Raw genomic sequence first — 14,427 nt, 5'->3', positions numbered from 1 at the left:
TCTTTTTAGTTCGGAGAAAAACCATTTTTGCAAACTCTAGGACACACATATCGCGTAGTCCAGATAAGGAACTTTAGGAGCACCTAGAGAAGCAGCCCCACACGAGCCATTCCAATGAGTATTAACTGCTTTTTACTACTCTTCCATTCCATCTCCATCAATTTGACTACCAGTGGAAACAGATTCCTGAGTATGCGGGCTGTTTGATGCTCCTTGGAGTTTTCTTTTCTGGCAACAACTTAAGCAACAAATCTGGCATGTGAATCTGGAAGGAAGAGAAGTTGGTTAAGGACCATGTTGCCATGAGGACATAATTATTAATGCAGTTCTTATCCCGACTTCAAATTGAATATGCATGCACTAGCTATAAGTTGTAACATGTATCAGCAATGAAATAGTGCAATTACCATAATTTTCATAAGAGAACCAGCTGAGCTGCAGACAGAAACTTGTATTCGTGTGTTTCCTTCAAGCTATCAAATTAATGCATAACGTAAGCCACTTTGAAATGACTAGTTGGAATGGAACATTGACTCATTCATTGATGCTGCAATACATCACCTGTAAAGAATGTGATATATATCACCATCATCTTTACGGCCGGGAGATTCAGTTATGCCTTCTGCACCCATGCTTGGCTGTTAAAGCATACAAGATACAAGTGAAACAACTAAAATTCTCCAAACAAGAAGTATGCGACTAGGGTTTTATGATGAAAGGGCCCAAACGACAACCACAATGCAAAATGGACCCATTCTGTCACAATTAAGAAAACTAAACCCTTTTAGGTCCCTCCCCCTTCCCCCCCTTGTCACCTGTTCGAATCCCAGGGTAAGTGTCCACCTCCCCAATGTAATGTATCTATCGCTAATTCTCCAAAAAAAAAAAAAAAAAAAAAAAAAAAATCTAAACCCTTTTAGTTTGGAGAAAAACCATTTTTGCATTGGTACTCTTTGTATGTCAGGGATATTATTCCTTTTTATTTTATTTTATATATATAGAAAATGTGTGGGCTAAATATGGAATTATCTTCCAAGTTCCAACTAACTAAAATGAAGCAATATCTAGGGGTTAGAGAATCCACAATGGGGGGTGTATATGGGGGTGTATGTCACCGGAATCGTCTCCAATGGTGAGATGTAAATGGATGTAAATATACATCACCACCATGGGGATGTAAAATAAAATGTATATTTGCATCCATTTTTACATCCCTTGCAAGCGGGACCCACCCGAGAAAAGAGAAGAAAAATGAAGAAAAGTCAACATAAAAGGCTGGGACCCACGGTTACAACCCCGAATTTACACCCCCAACTGGAGCAAAAAACATATTTACACCCCCCGGAGGTGTAAAGGGGATGTAAAAGTGGCTTTACACCCTCGAATTTACACCCTCCCACTGTGGATGCTCTTAGGATTTTATTGTCGAATAACATAGCAAAAAGGCTGCGAGAAGCGTAAAACTTGAGAAATCGAAAACCTAGCCTAGGGCTTTTGGGTGGATATCCAATCCATTAGCTAGCATAGCAGCAAGTGGTGTATGGAGGCAACCGACAGCGGCGGCGGCGGCATGGAAGATCTGACGGGACCATTAAGGTCGAATGATGAGAGGTCCTTATATATATGTTCCATGGTTTTGAATAATGTGGGTGTTTCTTACGCTATCCATTCCATCAAATTGAGTGATTTGTTTTCGTCATCATGCTCCTGCAGCTTTGATCCCGATCTTCCTACCAATCCTAAACCTAATCCTAATCCTGCTGCTATTGGTTATCCCGATCTTCCTCTTAATCCTACTACTATTGGTGGTGATGGTGATAGAAGCAAATGCCCATGCCTGTCGTCCCTCAAAGCCCCCGATGAGGAGGATTGCTGTGAATTAAACCATCCGGATGATACACCGACCAGAACCGAATGCGCGGCTTGCTCCAAGGGCAATAGTGAATTATGCCATCGGGCTTCTCTCACCGGCGAGTTTCTTCCCGCCGAAATGGGTTGCGGTGTCTTTGGATCTCAAATTGTTTTCGCCGGAGGCTTTAAATCCCACATCACAAAATTGGTCGGTCCCCATAAGTGGCGATTCGGACCAGACGCGAGTAGAGCTACATATGGATTTGAGACTCGGGATCCGAATCCCACAATTGAAATGAGTGGCAGAGAGCGTATGTTTGGGAAAATGTTTGGAAAAGGGATCTGTGATCCCCTGCTGGTGGAGGTTTCGGGGAAACTCTATGCTCTCGCCCGTCAGACGGATTTCTTTCTTGATAGTACGCCTTCATACTTCCAGGTATTCGACCCCAACTTTAAGAAATGGTCTCCGCTTCCTGCACCTCCAATTCTTGAAAAGGGACGCATCATGCGCCCCTCTTTTGCAATCATGGGTAATTTTATCCTTATGTCGACTCCCAGCATCCCTGTGGTTCATGGTTTTGACACCGAGAATGACGCAGGATGGATAGAAATTGGTACCCCTAGGTTTTTCGATGGTCGTAGTCTCCCCTTTAAAGGAAAAGCTTTGGCCGTGGCGGATAACAATGGCTATTTCTTGTTCACATTTGGAAAAACGATTATTGTCCACTTCATCGGGGCTGATCATGGTCAAGTTATCAAAGAACTGCCGCTGCCGCAAGATATGCCTGTTGAATTTCGTAAATCAGAACTTCATCACAGTTTTATCCAAGTAGAAGGTCACAAAGTCTGCTTGGTTTTGACCTTATATACGACTGAGAAGTTCCGGGGTATGGTCTTAACCTTTGAATTCTCACCGCGGGACGTCAAACATGTGCATACTCGCTATTTTAGTTGCGATATCACATGGTCCACCATGATTGGTGCCTTTGTTCTGTAAGTTGTTTTATGCCTACATAACTCTGCATTATATATGGGTAATCTATTCTACGATACAGTTATATTGTGTGTTTGTATATTCATACATGTATATATTGCAGTGCTTTAGTCATATAACAATCTGATTGTAATACGAAATATGCACATAAATAGGTACAGATAGAGGGAAGCTAGTTATATCTGTCTTCTATGTTTTTGTTTTGGGCTCAATATGGAATTATCCAAGTTCCCGCAAAATATTGAACGTGGATGAAGTACTAAGGGTCTCCTGTTTTTCCTATGTTCGTAGTTTCTTTGAGTGTTTGTTAACTGGTTGTGAGGAAATCATGCTTACTTATTTCTAGTGGTCAAGAGTTTCCTTGTTGTAGCTTGGTGTCAAATCTCTGTGGGTTACAGTAACACATACAAGAATTTGCATTATGTTAGGGTGGCACAACTTTTGCCACATATCTGTCTTATATGTTTTTGTTACGTATGCAATGCCAGCTAGTATCCTGCCATTTCAAATGCTAGGTGTGGAATTATGATTACTTATAATAATCTTACTATTGTTTTTACTGGACTCTAGTCTTCTCTTTCGGTTTGTTCATTATGGAGGGTTTGCTCAAATTTTGTTATTTATGTAATTTTTTGGGACAGGTAAATTGTCAAGAGAAGATTCATGCTACGAGGAGAGGACCTTGCAAGCTAGTTATAAGTGTTGTCTTAGCTTATTTAAGATAAGATTTTTGTCTTTGGTAATGGCAAGAAAACGTAACTTATTTAGATATGATTTTTGATTGCAATCACAACTCAAGCATGGATTGTTTTTTGTAGAAACCTTTTCAGTTTCATTCTCTATGGCCTGGCCACCACTGCAATCAAATTATTACTCTTATAAAACTTAAGCAACCAACACAGTACAATTTTTGGATGATGATTGTTTGAAAAAGCAGAAATCAAAGTTGACGTACGCAAATCAGATTCATCAGTTGCAACTACCTGCTCATCAGCAGAAGAACCACCTGTGCTTAGCTATAAGAAACATCACCATTTGAATAATCAAATTTTTTGCAATCAATTTGTCCCAGACTCTCGTCTAGGAGGTTTTCTGTCTCCAACAAGTATATTTTGCACTCACCACTGAGCAGGGATATTGATGTCTTCTTTCCCATCTGGACTCCTGGTTAGGCTTCTGTTCGCTTTCTGAATGGTAGCATGTTCTCCTACGAGTTTATTTTCTGTTTCCTTCTCACTCGGTGCCCTTAGCTTCCTCGCCTTCCTTGATTTATTAGAAACCTTACTCATGAAATGAAACAACATGGGTTTACGAACTGATCAGTCTGGTCATAAAAAAACTTATACAGAAGTATAGATGCGGGCTGTTTGACGTACGTACGCTCCTTGGAGTTTTCTGGCAATAAATTATAAGCACCAAATCTAGCATGCGAATCTGGAAGGAAGCTTGAGAAGTTGATTAAAGAGCATATATGTTGCGAGGACATAATGATTAATGCACTTCTTATCCTGAGTAGTTCAAATTGAATTAATATACATGCACTAGAAAACATATATCAGTAATGAATTGGTTAAGGAGATTCAGTTGTGTCTGCTTCTTCACCCATGCTTGGCTGTTAAAGCATACAAGATACAAGTGAAACAATTAAAATTCTCCAAACAAGAAACGACAATGGATTGGGACGAGGCATCCGTAATGGTCTTTCTCCATGCAAAGTGCACGCCTTCTTTTTTTCAGAAATCAAAGTTCACGCCTTCTTTTTTATTTTTTTGGGCTAAATATGTAATTATCTTCCAAGTCCTACTAACTTAAATGAAGCAATATCCAGGGTTTGGGGTTTTAGGGTGGAATAACATAGGGAAAAGACTGCGAGAAGCGTGAAACTTGAGAAATTGAAAACCTAGCCTAGGGCTTTTGGGTGGATATCCAATCCATTAGCTAGCATAGCAGCAAGTGGTGTGTGGAGGCAACTGACAGCGGCGGCGGCGGCATGGAAGATCTGACGGCACCATTAAGGTCGAACGATGAGAGGTCCTTATATATATGTTCCATGGTTTTGAAGAGTGAGACTGTTTCTTACGTTATCCATTCCATCAAATTGAGGGATTTGTTTTCCTCATCATGCTCCTGCCTCTTTGATCCCGATCTTCCTACTAATCCTAATCCTGCTGCTACTGGTGATCCCGATCTTCCTACTAATCCTACTGCTATTGGTGGTGATGGTGATAGAAGCAAATGCCCGTGGTGCTCCAAATCCCTCAAAGCCCCCGACGACGACAAGGAGGATTGTAGGCCCCGTTTGGTAAGCTGGACTGGACTTGGGATCCAAGTCCCAAATAATTGGGGCTTAGAAACCCAACCCCAGACGTGGGTTTCGAAGCCAAGAGCACGCCTCCAACCATCTTTCTACTTCGATCTCTTCTCTGTCTTCTCTGTTCTCTCTCTTCTTCTTCCTTCTCTCCTCCCCTCTTCTCTTCTCTTCTCTCTTCTTCTTCTCTCTTTCTTCCCCTCTTCTCTTCTTTTCTCCTCTTCTCTCTTCTCTCAGATCCTCTCTCTCTTCCCCTTTGCCAAATCTTCTTCGTTGCCATATATAGACCTCAGATCTTGAATGAAAGGCATATGGTGGAAGGAAAAATTGGTGAAGGGCAGATTCATAACTTCTTCCTCTTTATTTATATATATAATTTTGCAATTTTTTGTTCTTTGAGATATGAGGGAGGTGGCTGAAAATTCAAGATCTGATGAAGAGTAGGTAAAAACTGGTATTTGGGGAGGAAGTGAAAGCTTGAGTGCTGGCGTCTACTTCTGGGAACTTGCTGCTGCCATCAAACTCCACCTCATGCCTTTCCTCTTCTAGCTTCCACCCATTATTTTATATTTGTATTTTTTTGTTGGATTGAAGATCTATTTTGTTGTAATTAATTTGGAAATGAGAATATAAAAATAAATAAAAGGCATACTAATCTCCAACTTTGGTGTTGTACTGCACCAAACGACTTCTTCAAATCCAGTCATATCCTAACCAGTCCAGTGTAATGTAGAAGGGTTAATCCAGTCCAGTCCAATCTAGCTTACCAAACGGGGCCGTAGTGAATTAAACCATTCGGATGATACGACAATCAGAACTGAATGCGCGGCTTGCTCCAAGGGCAGTAGTGAAGTATGCTATCGGGCTTCTATCACCGGCGAGTATCTTCCTGGCTATATGCCTTGCGGTGTTTTTGGATCTCAAATTGTTTTCGCCAGAGGCGAGAAATCCTGCATTAGAATGGTCGAGTGTTGGGATTGGCGATTCGGACCAGATACGAGTAGAGCTATATATGGATTTGAGACTCGGGATCTAAATCCCACGATCAAACTGGGGGGCCGAGAGTGTATGTTTGGGAAATTGCTTGGAGAAGGGATCTTTGAACCCCAGTTGGTGGAGGTTTCCGGGAAACTATATGCTCTCTCCGGTATAAAGCCTCCACATTTCCAGGTTTTTGACCCCAACTCTAAGAAATGGTCTACCCTTCCAGCACCTTCAACTCTCGAGTCTGGTGAAAGCTATGGAATCTTCTCTTGTGCAGTTATGGACAATTTTATCCTTTTGTTTAGTGGCAGTTTTATGGTATATGGCTTTGACACTAAGAAAGAGGAAGATCCAGAATGGATAGAAGTTGGTACTCCTTTTGTCGATTGTCCTCTTCCCTTTGAAGGAAAAGCTTTGGTTTTGCCCGATGACAATAGTTGTAAGATCCCACATCGACCAACGGAGAGGGGGTGATGTGCCTTATATGTATATGCCTACCTCCATCTGGCACGAGGCCTTTTCGGAGCTCACTAGCTTCGGAGTCATGGGAATTCCGAAGTTAAGCGAGTTAGGGCTAGAGCAATCCCAGGATGGGTGACCCACTGGAAAGTTGGTCATGAGCTCCTAGAAACAAAACCGTTAGGGCAGATCGGAGGGCCCAAAGCGTACAATATCGTGATACGGCGGAGCCGATCTGGGATGTGACAATTTGGTATCAGAGCTACTTTGCCGTGTGGTGCGAGTGTGCCGACGAGGACGTCGGGCCCCTTAAGGGGGGTGGATTGTAAGATCCCACATCGACCAACGGAGAGGGGGTGATGTGCCTTATATGTACATGCTTACCTCCATCTAGCACGAGGCCTTTTGGGAGCTCACTGGCTTCGAAGTCATGGGAACTCCAAAGTTAAGCGTGTTGGCGCTAGAGCAATCCCAAGATGGGTGACCCACTGGGAAGTTGCTCGTGAGCTCCCAGAAACAAAACCATGAGGGCAGATCGGAGGGCCCAAACCGTACAATATCGTGATACGGCGGAGCCGATTCGGGATGTGACAATTTGGTATCAGAGCCACTCTGCCGTGTGGTGTGAGTGTGCCGACGAGGATGTCGGGCCCCTAAGGGGGGTGAATTGTAAGATCCCACATCAACCAACGGAGAGGGGGTGATGTGCCTTATATGTACATGCCTACCTCCATCTAGCACGAGGCCTTTTGGGAGCTCACTGGAATTGACAATTTTCCTTGAATTGCTTTAAATTGAAACCACAGGGACAAAAGTGACGAAATTTAAACCACAAGGACCTTAGTAGTAAAAGTTATAAATCATTTCCCTCCTCTTTCTTCTTAGTCTCCTCTCTCTTTGAGCTCTCACCCCACCCACTACCGGTACGGCCGATTTCCTTCTTTTTAGGTGAGACCCAAGGGTATCCACCGCCGACAGTAGTGACTAATCCCTTTCGCCGTGGGAGCTCTCCCAATGGAGGTAAACGGCTGGCCACGAAATGCGCTCCATTCCCATGGGCGGGGATCGAACACCCAACCTCATGGTTAAGGAATGAGGTGAGCTACCACCACACCACATCTCATGGTTCGATTTCCTTCTTCATCTCCCTATCTTATTACTAAAAAAAAAATGACCAAAATAACCTTATTTCCGAGGCAAAATTGTAATTTCATAATTAATTAAATTAAACATATAATTAAAATTTGGCCGGGATGCCAGTTTGGCATTGCTGCGCTGTGAAAATAATTGCTGTTAGATTTACTGTGAGAGAAATCAGCTGTGAGAGAAAGCAGTTTGGCGTTTGGTAAACTTTTTGTTAAGAGTGTTGTTGGTACTAATTCCCGCGTAATCATAAAATGATTCTCACATAATCATTAAACCTAGCGCCTCTTCGAAATTGATTCTCGCATAATTAGAAAATGAAAGCACCTCATTAGCTACTTTCCCTTATAGCTTTCTCTCACAGCAATTTTTAACAATAAATGATTTTCTCATGGTTTACCAAACGGGCTGGGCTTCTCAAATTTTTTTTAAAATCACTTATTACCCCAAATAAGCAATGCCAAACTGGCACTTACTGAAAAGGGAAAACACAATATTTCATAACAGAAACTGTATCGCATACATTTAAGTTGGTCTTGGCCCGGCTTACTTGGGAGAGGAAACATAAGAAAAAGTGATTAGGATTTAGAGGCATATATACGAGCGAATAAGAAAGTAAAACGTTTAATTACTTTTATTGGGGGGGACTGGATTTGGCTAATTGGGAGGGCACCTATTAAAACATATGTTGATTAATTGAACAGGGAAGAAGGAACAATAATGTAACTAGAGTTTCAAAAGTTCAATATTTACATGAAATAGTAAATTTTAACTATTTCCCTTTTATGTGATGCCTACAATATTTGGGATTTATTTGTGATATTTGTGTAATAACATAAATACATTTTATTTTTAAACTGGTCTTTAAGAAAAAAAAAAAAAACTTTCTAATGAGTACAAACACTAAAAAAAAAGGCATCAAGTAGATATTTTTGTATTTATAAGAAAACTAGTCTCTTTGCACGTGCAACATGTTTTTTTAATCACTCGCGCTACAAGCGACTTACAAAGTTTCTTTTTCTATTTTTGTAATTGTATTTTTGTAGAAAATAAAATAAAGAAACTATTGAGACGAACATCTAGAAAACACGGGCAATAAAAAAAAACTTTTAAGAAGACCATCTAGAAAAATACAATTGCAAAAATAGAAAAAGAAACTTTGAAAGTCGAGTGTAGCGCGTGTGATTAAAAAAAGGGAGTTTCACTAAAATACCCAAAATGGGGGCTGAAATTATAAAAATACCCAACACCCAAAACACTTTATAAACATACTCAAAACTCATCATTACACACACTCAAAACCCAGTTATAAACATACCCAAAACCCATCATTACACACATACCCAAAACCCATTTTGGGTATGTTTCTATGTTTAAATAGTGCTTGGGTATTTTTATAAATACATGTCTAGAATTGGGTATTTTTATAAATATCTATTAAAAAAATCCTCTTGCATGCGCGAAATAGAGGCTAGTATTCTTTAAAAAATATGTTGCAATGCAAGGGATATGACAGGTTTGTGATCGGGTTTTTGTCAAAGATATATTCAGGGCCGAACTCTCATATTTGTATCAATGGGCTGTCTTGCGCTGTGGCTCAAATCTCTTTTTATTTTTTTGGGTTGAATAACATAGTAAAAAGGCTGCGGGAAGCGTGAAAGTTGAGAAATCGAAAACCTAGCCTAGGGCTTTTCGGTGGATATCCATTAGCATAGCAGCAAGTGGTTTATGGAGGCAGGCGGCGGCTGCATGGCAGATCTGACGGGACCATTAAGGTCGAATGATGAGAGGTCCTTATATATATGTTCCATGGTTTTGAAGACTGAGACTGTTTCTTACGTTATTAATTCCATAAAATTGAGCGATTTGTTTTCCTCATCATGCTCCTGCCACTTCGATCCCGATCTTCCTACTAATCCTAATCCTACTCCTCTTGGTGGTGATGGTGATAGAAGCAAATGCCCGTTGGATTGTAGTGAATTAAAGCATCCGGATGATACGACAACCAGAACCGAATGCGCGGCTTGCTCCAAGGGCAATAGTGAATTACGCTATCGGGCTTCTCTAACCGGCGAGTATCTTCCCGGCTATATGGGTTGCGGTGTCTTTGGATCTCAAATTGTTTTCGGCGGAGGTGTGAAATCCCACGTCTCAACCGTGGCCGAGCGCTGCCATAGGCGATTCGGACCAGAGGCGAGTAGAGCTATATATGGATTTGAGACTCGGGATCCGAATCCCACGATCAAACTGAGGGGCCGAGAGCGTATGTTTGGTAAATTGCTTGGAGAAGGGATCCCTAAACCCCTGCTGGTGGAGGTTTCGGGGAAACTCTATGCTCTCTCCGGTGAGACGCTCTTATGTCATAAGAAGCCTCCATATTTCCAGGTTTTTGACCCCAACTCTAAGAAATGGTCTCCCCTTCCCGCACCTTCAATTCTCGAGCCTGGTGGAAGCTATGGAGACTTCTCTTGTGCAATTGTGGATAGGTTTATCCTTCTGTCGACTGGGAGCAGTCTGGTATATGGCTTTGACACTTGTGAAGAGGAACATCCAGAATGGATAGAAATTGGGGCTCCGCTTTTTCCCATTGGTCCTCTTCCTTTTGAAGGAAAAGCTTTGCACCTGTTGGATGACAATGAGTCTTTCATATTCAGTTATAAGAGGAAAACGCGTGGATATGCCATTGTTGTCTACTCTGTTGAGCCTGATCATTTGTCTGTTATTAAAAAATTGCCACTGGAGCAAGTTCTAGCGGACGCGGATAAGTTCCCTGCTGAATTTTGTGATATATATTCAACATATGACCACTGCTTTGTTCATATAGAAGTCTGAAAGTCTGCCTAATTATGAGCTTATATATTTCTCCAGACAACAAGGCACCTAAAATGTCTGAAGCTGAGAAGTTGCGCATTATGTCGTTAACCTTTGAAATCTCACCACGAACCACAACAATGGGAAGGGACGTCAAACATATTCATACTCGCTTCTTTGACTGTGATACCAGTTACACACCTCACCCATGTGACGACACCCTGCATGCAAATGTGCTTGGTGCTTTTGTTCTGTAAGTAGTTTTACGCCTACTTACTTCTCTGCATTATATATGCTTAATCTATTATATAATACAGTTATATTGTGTGTTATATAGACATACATTACACATGCATAAAAATCTGATTGTAATATGAGATCTGCACATAAATAGGTAGCTAGTTATATCTGTATTATATGATTTTGTTTTGGGCTAAATATGTAATTATCCAAGTTCCTATTAACTTTGGAATATGTTAGAGTGGTGCAACTTTGCGACAAAGATTACAATGACAAAACCATTCTTTTTGTATATTTTTTTTATAAGGTGAATAAATGAACACTACCACATCCACATATCTGTCTTATATGTTTTTGTTACATATGCAATGCTGGCTGGTATCCTGCCATTTCAAATGGCAGGTGTAGATTTATGACTACTTATTTTAATCTTACTGTTGTTTTACTGGACTCTAGTCTAATGTTTTCTTCTCTTTCGGTTTGTTCATTCCGGAGGGTTTGCTCAAATTTTGTTACTTATGTATTTTTTGGGACAGGTAATTAAATTGTCGAGTGAAGAATCATGCTATGAGGAGAAGACCTTGCAAGCTAGTTAGTGTGTTGTCTTAGGGCTCGTTTGGGAGTGCTTTTGGAGAAGCGAAAAGTGCTTCTAAATGGGTGAAAGCGCTTCTATCTCTTAAAAATGGTGTTTGGCAAAAATTGCAAAAGCGCTTTGGGTGAGATCCAAAAGCACTTGGAGTGGTTTTGGAAGAAGCACTTGGAGTGGTTTTGGAAGAAGCACTTGGAGTGGTTTTGGAAGAAGCACTTGAGAGGTGCTTCTTCTTAAAAGCGCTGCAGGACAAAAACACGGGAAGCACTAGGCTCCCTTTAATGAAACTTTTAAAATGCCGAAAATACCCATATTTAATTTTTTAAAATGCCAAAATACCCTCTTTCTCTTTTTTTTTTTTCTCTATCTTTTTCTCTACCTTAAAGAGCCATCAACGCCACCTGCTAATACAAAGTTCGTATCAATTAGTCCCTGCCCTGTCTGTACATCCATGCGAATCCGCTCCAAAGCACCATTACCTAACTGATTTGTTCCCTAATGCTTCCAAACCTGCAATTCATAGAAGACTGAGATAAAAATAAAATTATAAATTTCCTGCAAAATATAAATTACAACCTGCAATATCGGATATGGGTCATAAACAATCAAGCAGAAAGTAAAACCTGAAAAAAATTTGTTGGAATCATAATGGGCTAAATTTGAACATAACTGGAAAACTTAACTTAAAATCCTAGAATGAAGCCTTATAGTAAATCAACATACCACAGGATGGGATACTTGCGCCTTTTGGAATTCCTCATAGAAGTTACACCTTGCTTTACTGGAAGCGATGAGATTACCACATTTCCCTGTCATGAAGCAGCTTAGAAGTTTTTACTCTGGTTCGCCTACATGGGCGTAAGATGGCTGACGAACGCGAGAGAATTGCAAATCTTCTTATGTCTAGTTAATTCCTTTTTTATTTTCAAAGAATGATTAAAAATTATACTTGGTGAAGTTTATACTTTTTTAAGTCGTGTTTTTATTTTGGGATCCTGTGAATTTTTATTTCCTATGTTTAGTATAATATTTTGGGATTCTTTAAATTTTTTTAAAGTACTTTTAAAAGCGTTTTTTCTATGTTAGCCAAACACTCAACAAAATATCAAAAGTGCTTTTATGTAGTGTAAAAGCACTTTTAAATGTGACATCCAAATGACAAATTGCTTTTTTGTAGAAGCGCTTATGTCATAAGCGCTTCGGGAAGAAGCACTCCCAAACGAGCCCTTAGCTTATTTAAGATTAGATATTTGTGGTTTGGTTGACTGTGCTTTTGTAATGGCATGAAAAATTGAGAACATAACTTATTTTGATATGCTTTTTTATTGTTCAATACTCAAGATCGGGCTGTATCGTCCTATTTTTGTAATCTATTTGTTCGATTATTGGTCTCTTTTGTTCATTCAAGTTTCTTCATTTGTTATGGTTAAACGGCTCACCTCACCTCACCTCACATGGTCAAAGTTACAGTCTCAAGTTGCAGCTAAGCACAACTCTATTCTGCTATACCCTGTTATCTTTCATGTTTGACCAAAAATAAAGAGTGCTGCTAAACAAGCCCTAAAATTAACTGAGTACACCATATAATCTAAATATACCCTAATATTTTAATCAAAATATAAAATTAACTAAGTACACCCTATTTAACTACCAAAAATACCCCCGGTACATCCTAACACATCACCCTAAACCAGGTTTCTCTTTTTACATGAATGTGTGCCCTCTTTTCAGATTTTGGGTTCGCATCAAAATCTTTAATTTCGTAAGCTGTTGTGGGAGTAGTTTTGCTAGCTCCTTCAATTCAAAACTTGATTCTTGTAAATCCTTGTGATTTTCTTCAAAATATGTGGAGGGGACTCAAACATCTCTATCAAATTACTAGTGAAATGCATTATCACCAATATGAAATCCTTGAGAATAATGGATCGATGCTTCTAAGTTAGAATAAAAGTTTAAACCCTGGGATTTTAATGTCATCCACTTCAACTTTATTGTATGGATGATGTTGAGCTAAGAAGTCAGATTGGAATGAACTTTTTCATTCGAATATGGCTGCCCATCTTTTGCATCAGGAAGAATCAAGTACATGGAGAAACACCGACACATGTCTTCGCCTTGTTTGTAAGGAAGCTCTAAGCCTTTGAAGCATCAAAGACCTTTAAAATTATATGAAAACTGCTCTACATTTGATTAGGGTTGAATATGGTGAATATGGTGTACTTATTAAAATTATATTTGTTTCACAATTTCATATATCCTTTTTGGTCATTTTATATTAGAGTAAATTAGTAATTCAATAAATACTTTGATAGTAGAGTGTACTCAGTTTTAAGGTTCATTTAGCAGCACTCTAAATAAAATATACCGTTGTGTTTCATGAAGTGCACTACGTTTGCACGTTTTGGACCTCCCCTAAAACCCTCCCAGAACAACAAATATAGAGGCTTGCCGGCCATATTTTCAGTCCATGCTATAACAAATTGATCTAAGCATGCACTAAACTGAACTTCGCGTGAGAAGAATCTGATCTAGAAAATTGAAATAACAGATCTATTGTTAGATCCATATAGGCTGGCCTAACGGATCTACAAAATTGAAATAAGAATTTGATGTAGAAAACACATACCTCACCAAATGAAAAACAGAGCTTCGCATGAGAAAGAAGGAAGATGAGAGAGAGGGTGTCATTGTGGATGGAGCAAATAAGGAAGAGGAGAGAGAGCGGGTGTCATCGTCGTCGATGGAGAGAAGAGGGAAGATGAGAGAGAGGGCGTCGTCATCGATGGAGTGAATAAGGAAGAGGATAGAGAGAGAGAGGCCGAGATCTGGTTTTAAACAAAAGCGTAAATTTGTATTTTACCTTTATAATTTAGACATGCCCAACGAATCTAGGCCTCCTTTTTGGCCTAATTCAAAATAACAATTCTTTCCTAGGTATTAAAATCCAAACAAAAATGTTCAATGTCTCAAATACTAATTAGTAAAGTTAATTATGTCTAAAACCTAATTTTTCTTGATAAAGGGAGTGTCAATAAGGTCTTAATATAG

The 14,427-nt window shown here is 39.8% G+C and overlaps 3 protein-coding genes across 3 annotated transcripts; all 3 read left to right on the top strand.

Annotated features, from left to right (window-relative positions):
- Window positions 1–1,444: 1,444 nt before the first annotated feature.
- Window positions 1,445–3,666, top strand: LOC110773126 (uncharacterized). The gene is made up of 2 exons (XM_021977637.2): window positions 1,445–2,844; window positions 3,487–3,666. Exons 1-2 carry the CDS (start codon window positions 1,541–1,543, stop codon window positions 3,488–3,490), a joined length of 1,308 nt encoding a protein of 435 aa, XP_021833329.1. The 5' UTR covers window positions 1,445–1,540; the 3' UTR covers window positions 3,491–3,666.
- Window positions 3,667–4,516: 850 nt separating this feature from the next.
- On the top strand, window positions 4,517–6,611 carry LOC148296932 (uncharacterized). The gene is made up of 3 exons (XM_088248674.1): window positions 4,517–4,537; window positions 4,788–5,137; window positions 5,936–6,611. Exons 1-3 carry the CDS (start codon window positions 4,517–4,519, stop codon window positions 6,609–6,611), a joined length of 1,047 nt encoding a protein of 348 aa, XP_088104800.1.
- A 2,880-nt stretch (window positions 6,612–9,491) lies between these two features.
- LOC148296931 (uncharacterized) lies at window positions 9,492–10,776 on the top strand. Its single transcript, XM_088247725.1, has one exon. The coding sequence runs from the start codon at window positions 9,549–9,551 to the stop codon at window positions 10,569–10,571; it is 1,023 nt and encodes a 340-aa protein (XP_088103851.1). The 5' UTR covers window positions 9,492–9,548; the 3' UTR covers window positions 10,572–10,776.
- Window positions 10,777–14,427: the final 3,651 nt, after the last annotated feature.

Source organism: Prunus avium, chromosome 2, assembly GCF_965620075.1.
Source record: "Prunus avium chromosome 2, drPruAviu1.hap1.1, whole genome shotgun sequence".
Lineage (NCBI taxonomy): Eukaryota > Viridiplantae > Streptophyta > Magnoliopsida > Rosales > Rosaceae > Prunus > Prunus avium.
This window is presented reverse-complemented; position numbering and strand designations above follow the sequence as displayed.

What these genes read in the sequence shown, in the direction of transcription:
- LOC110773126 (XM_021977637.2), top strand. Translation starts at nt 1,541, where the DNA reads ATGGAGGCAACCGACAGCGGCGGCGGCGGCATGGAAGATCTGACGGGA.
- LOC148296932 (XM_088248674.1), top strand. Translation starts at nt 4,517, where the DNA reads ATGGATTGGGACGAGGCATCC. An exon ending in TGGATTGGGACGAGGCATCC is followed by an intron (nt 4,538 to 4,787) that starts GTAATGGTCTTT and finishes TCCATTAGCTAG; the next exon opens with CATAGCAGCAAGTGGTGTGT. An exon ending in GACGACAAGGAGGATTGTAG is followed by an intron (nt 5,138 to 5,935) that starts GCCCCGTTTGGT and finishes ACGGGGCCGTAG; the next exon opens with TGAATTAAACCATTCGGATG.
- LOC148296931 (XM_088247725.1), top strand. Translation starts at nt 9,549, where the DNA reads ATGGTTTTGAAGACTGAGACTGTTTCTTACGTTATTAATTCCATAAAA.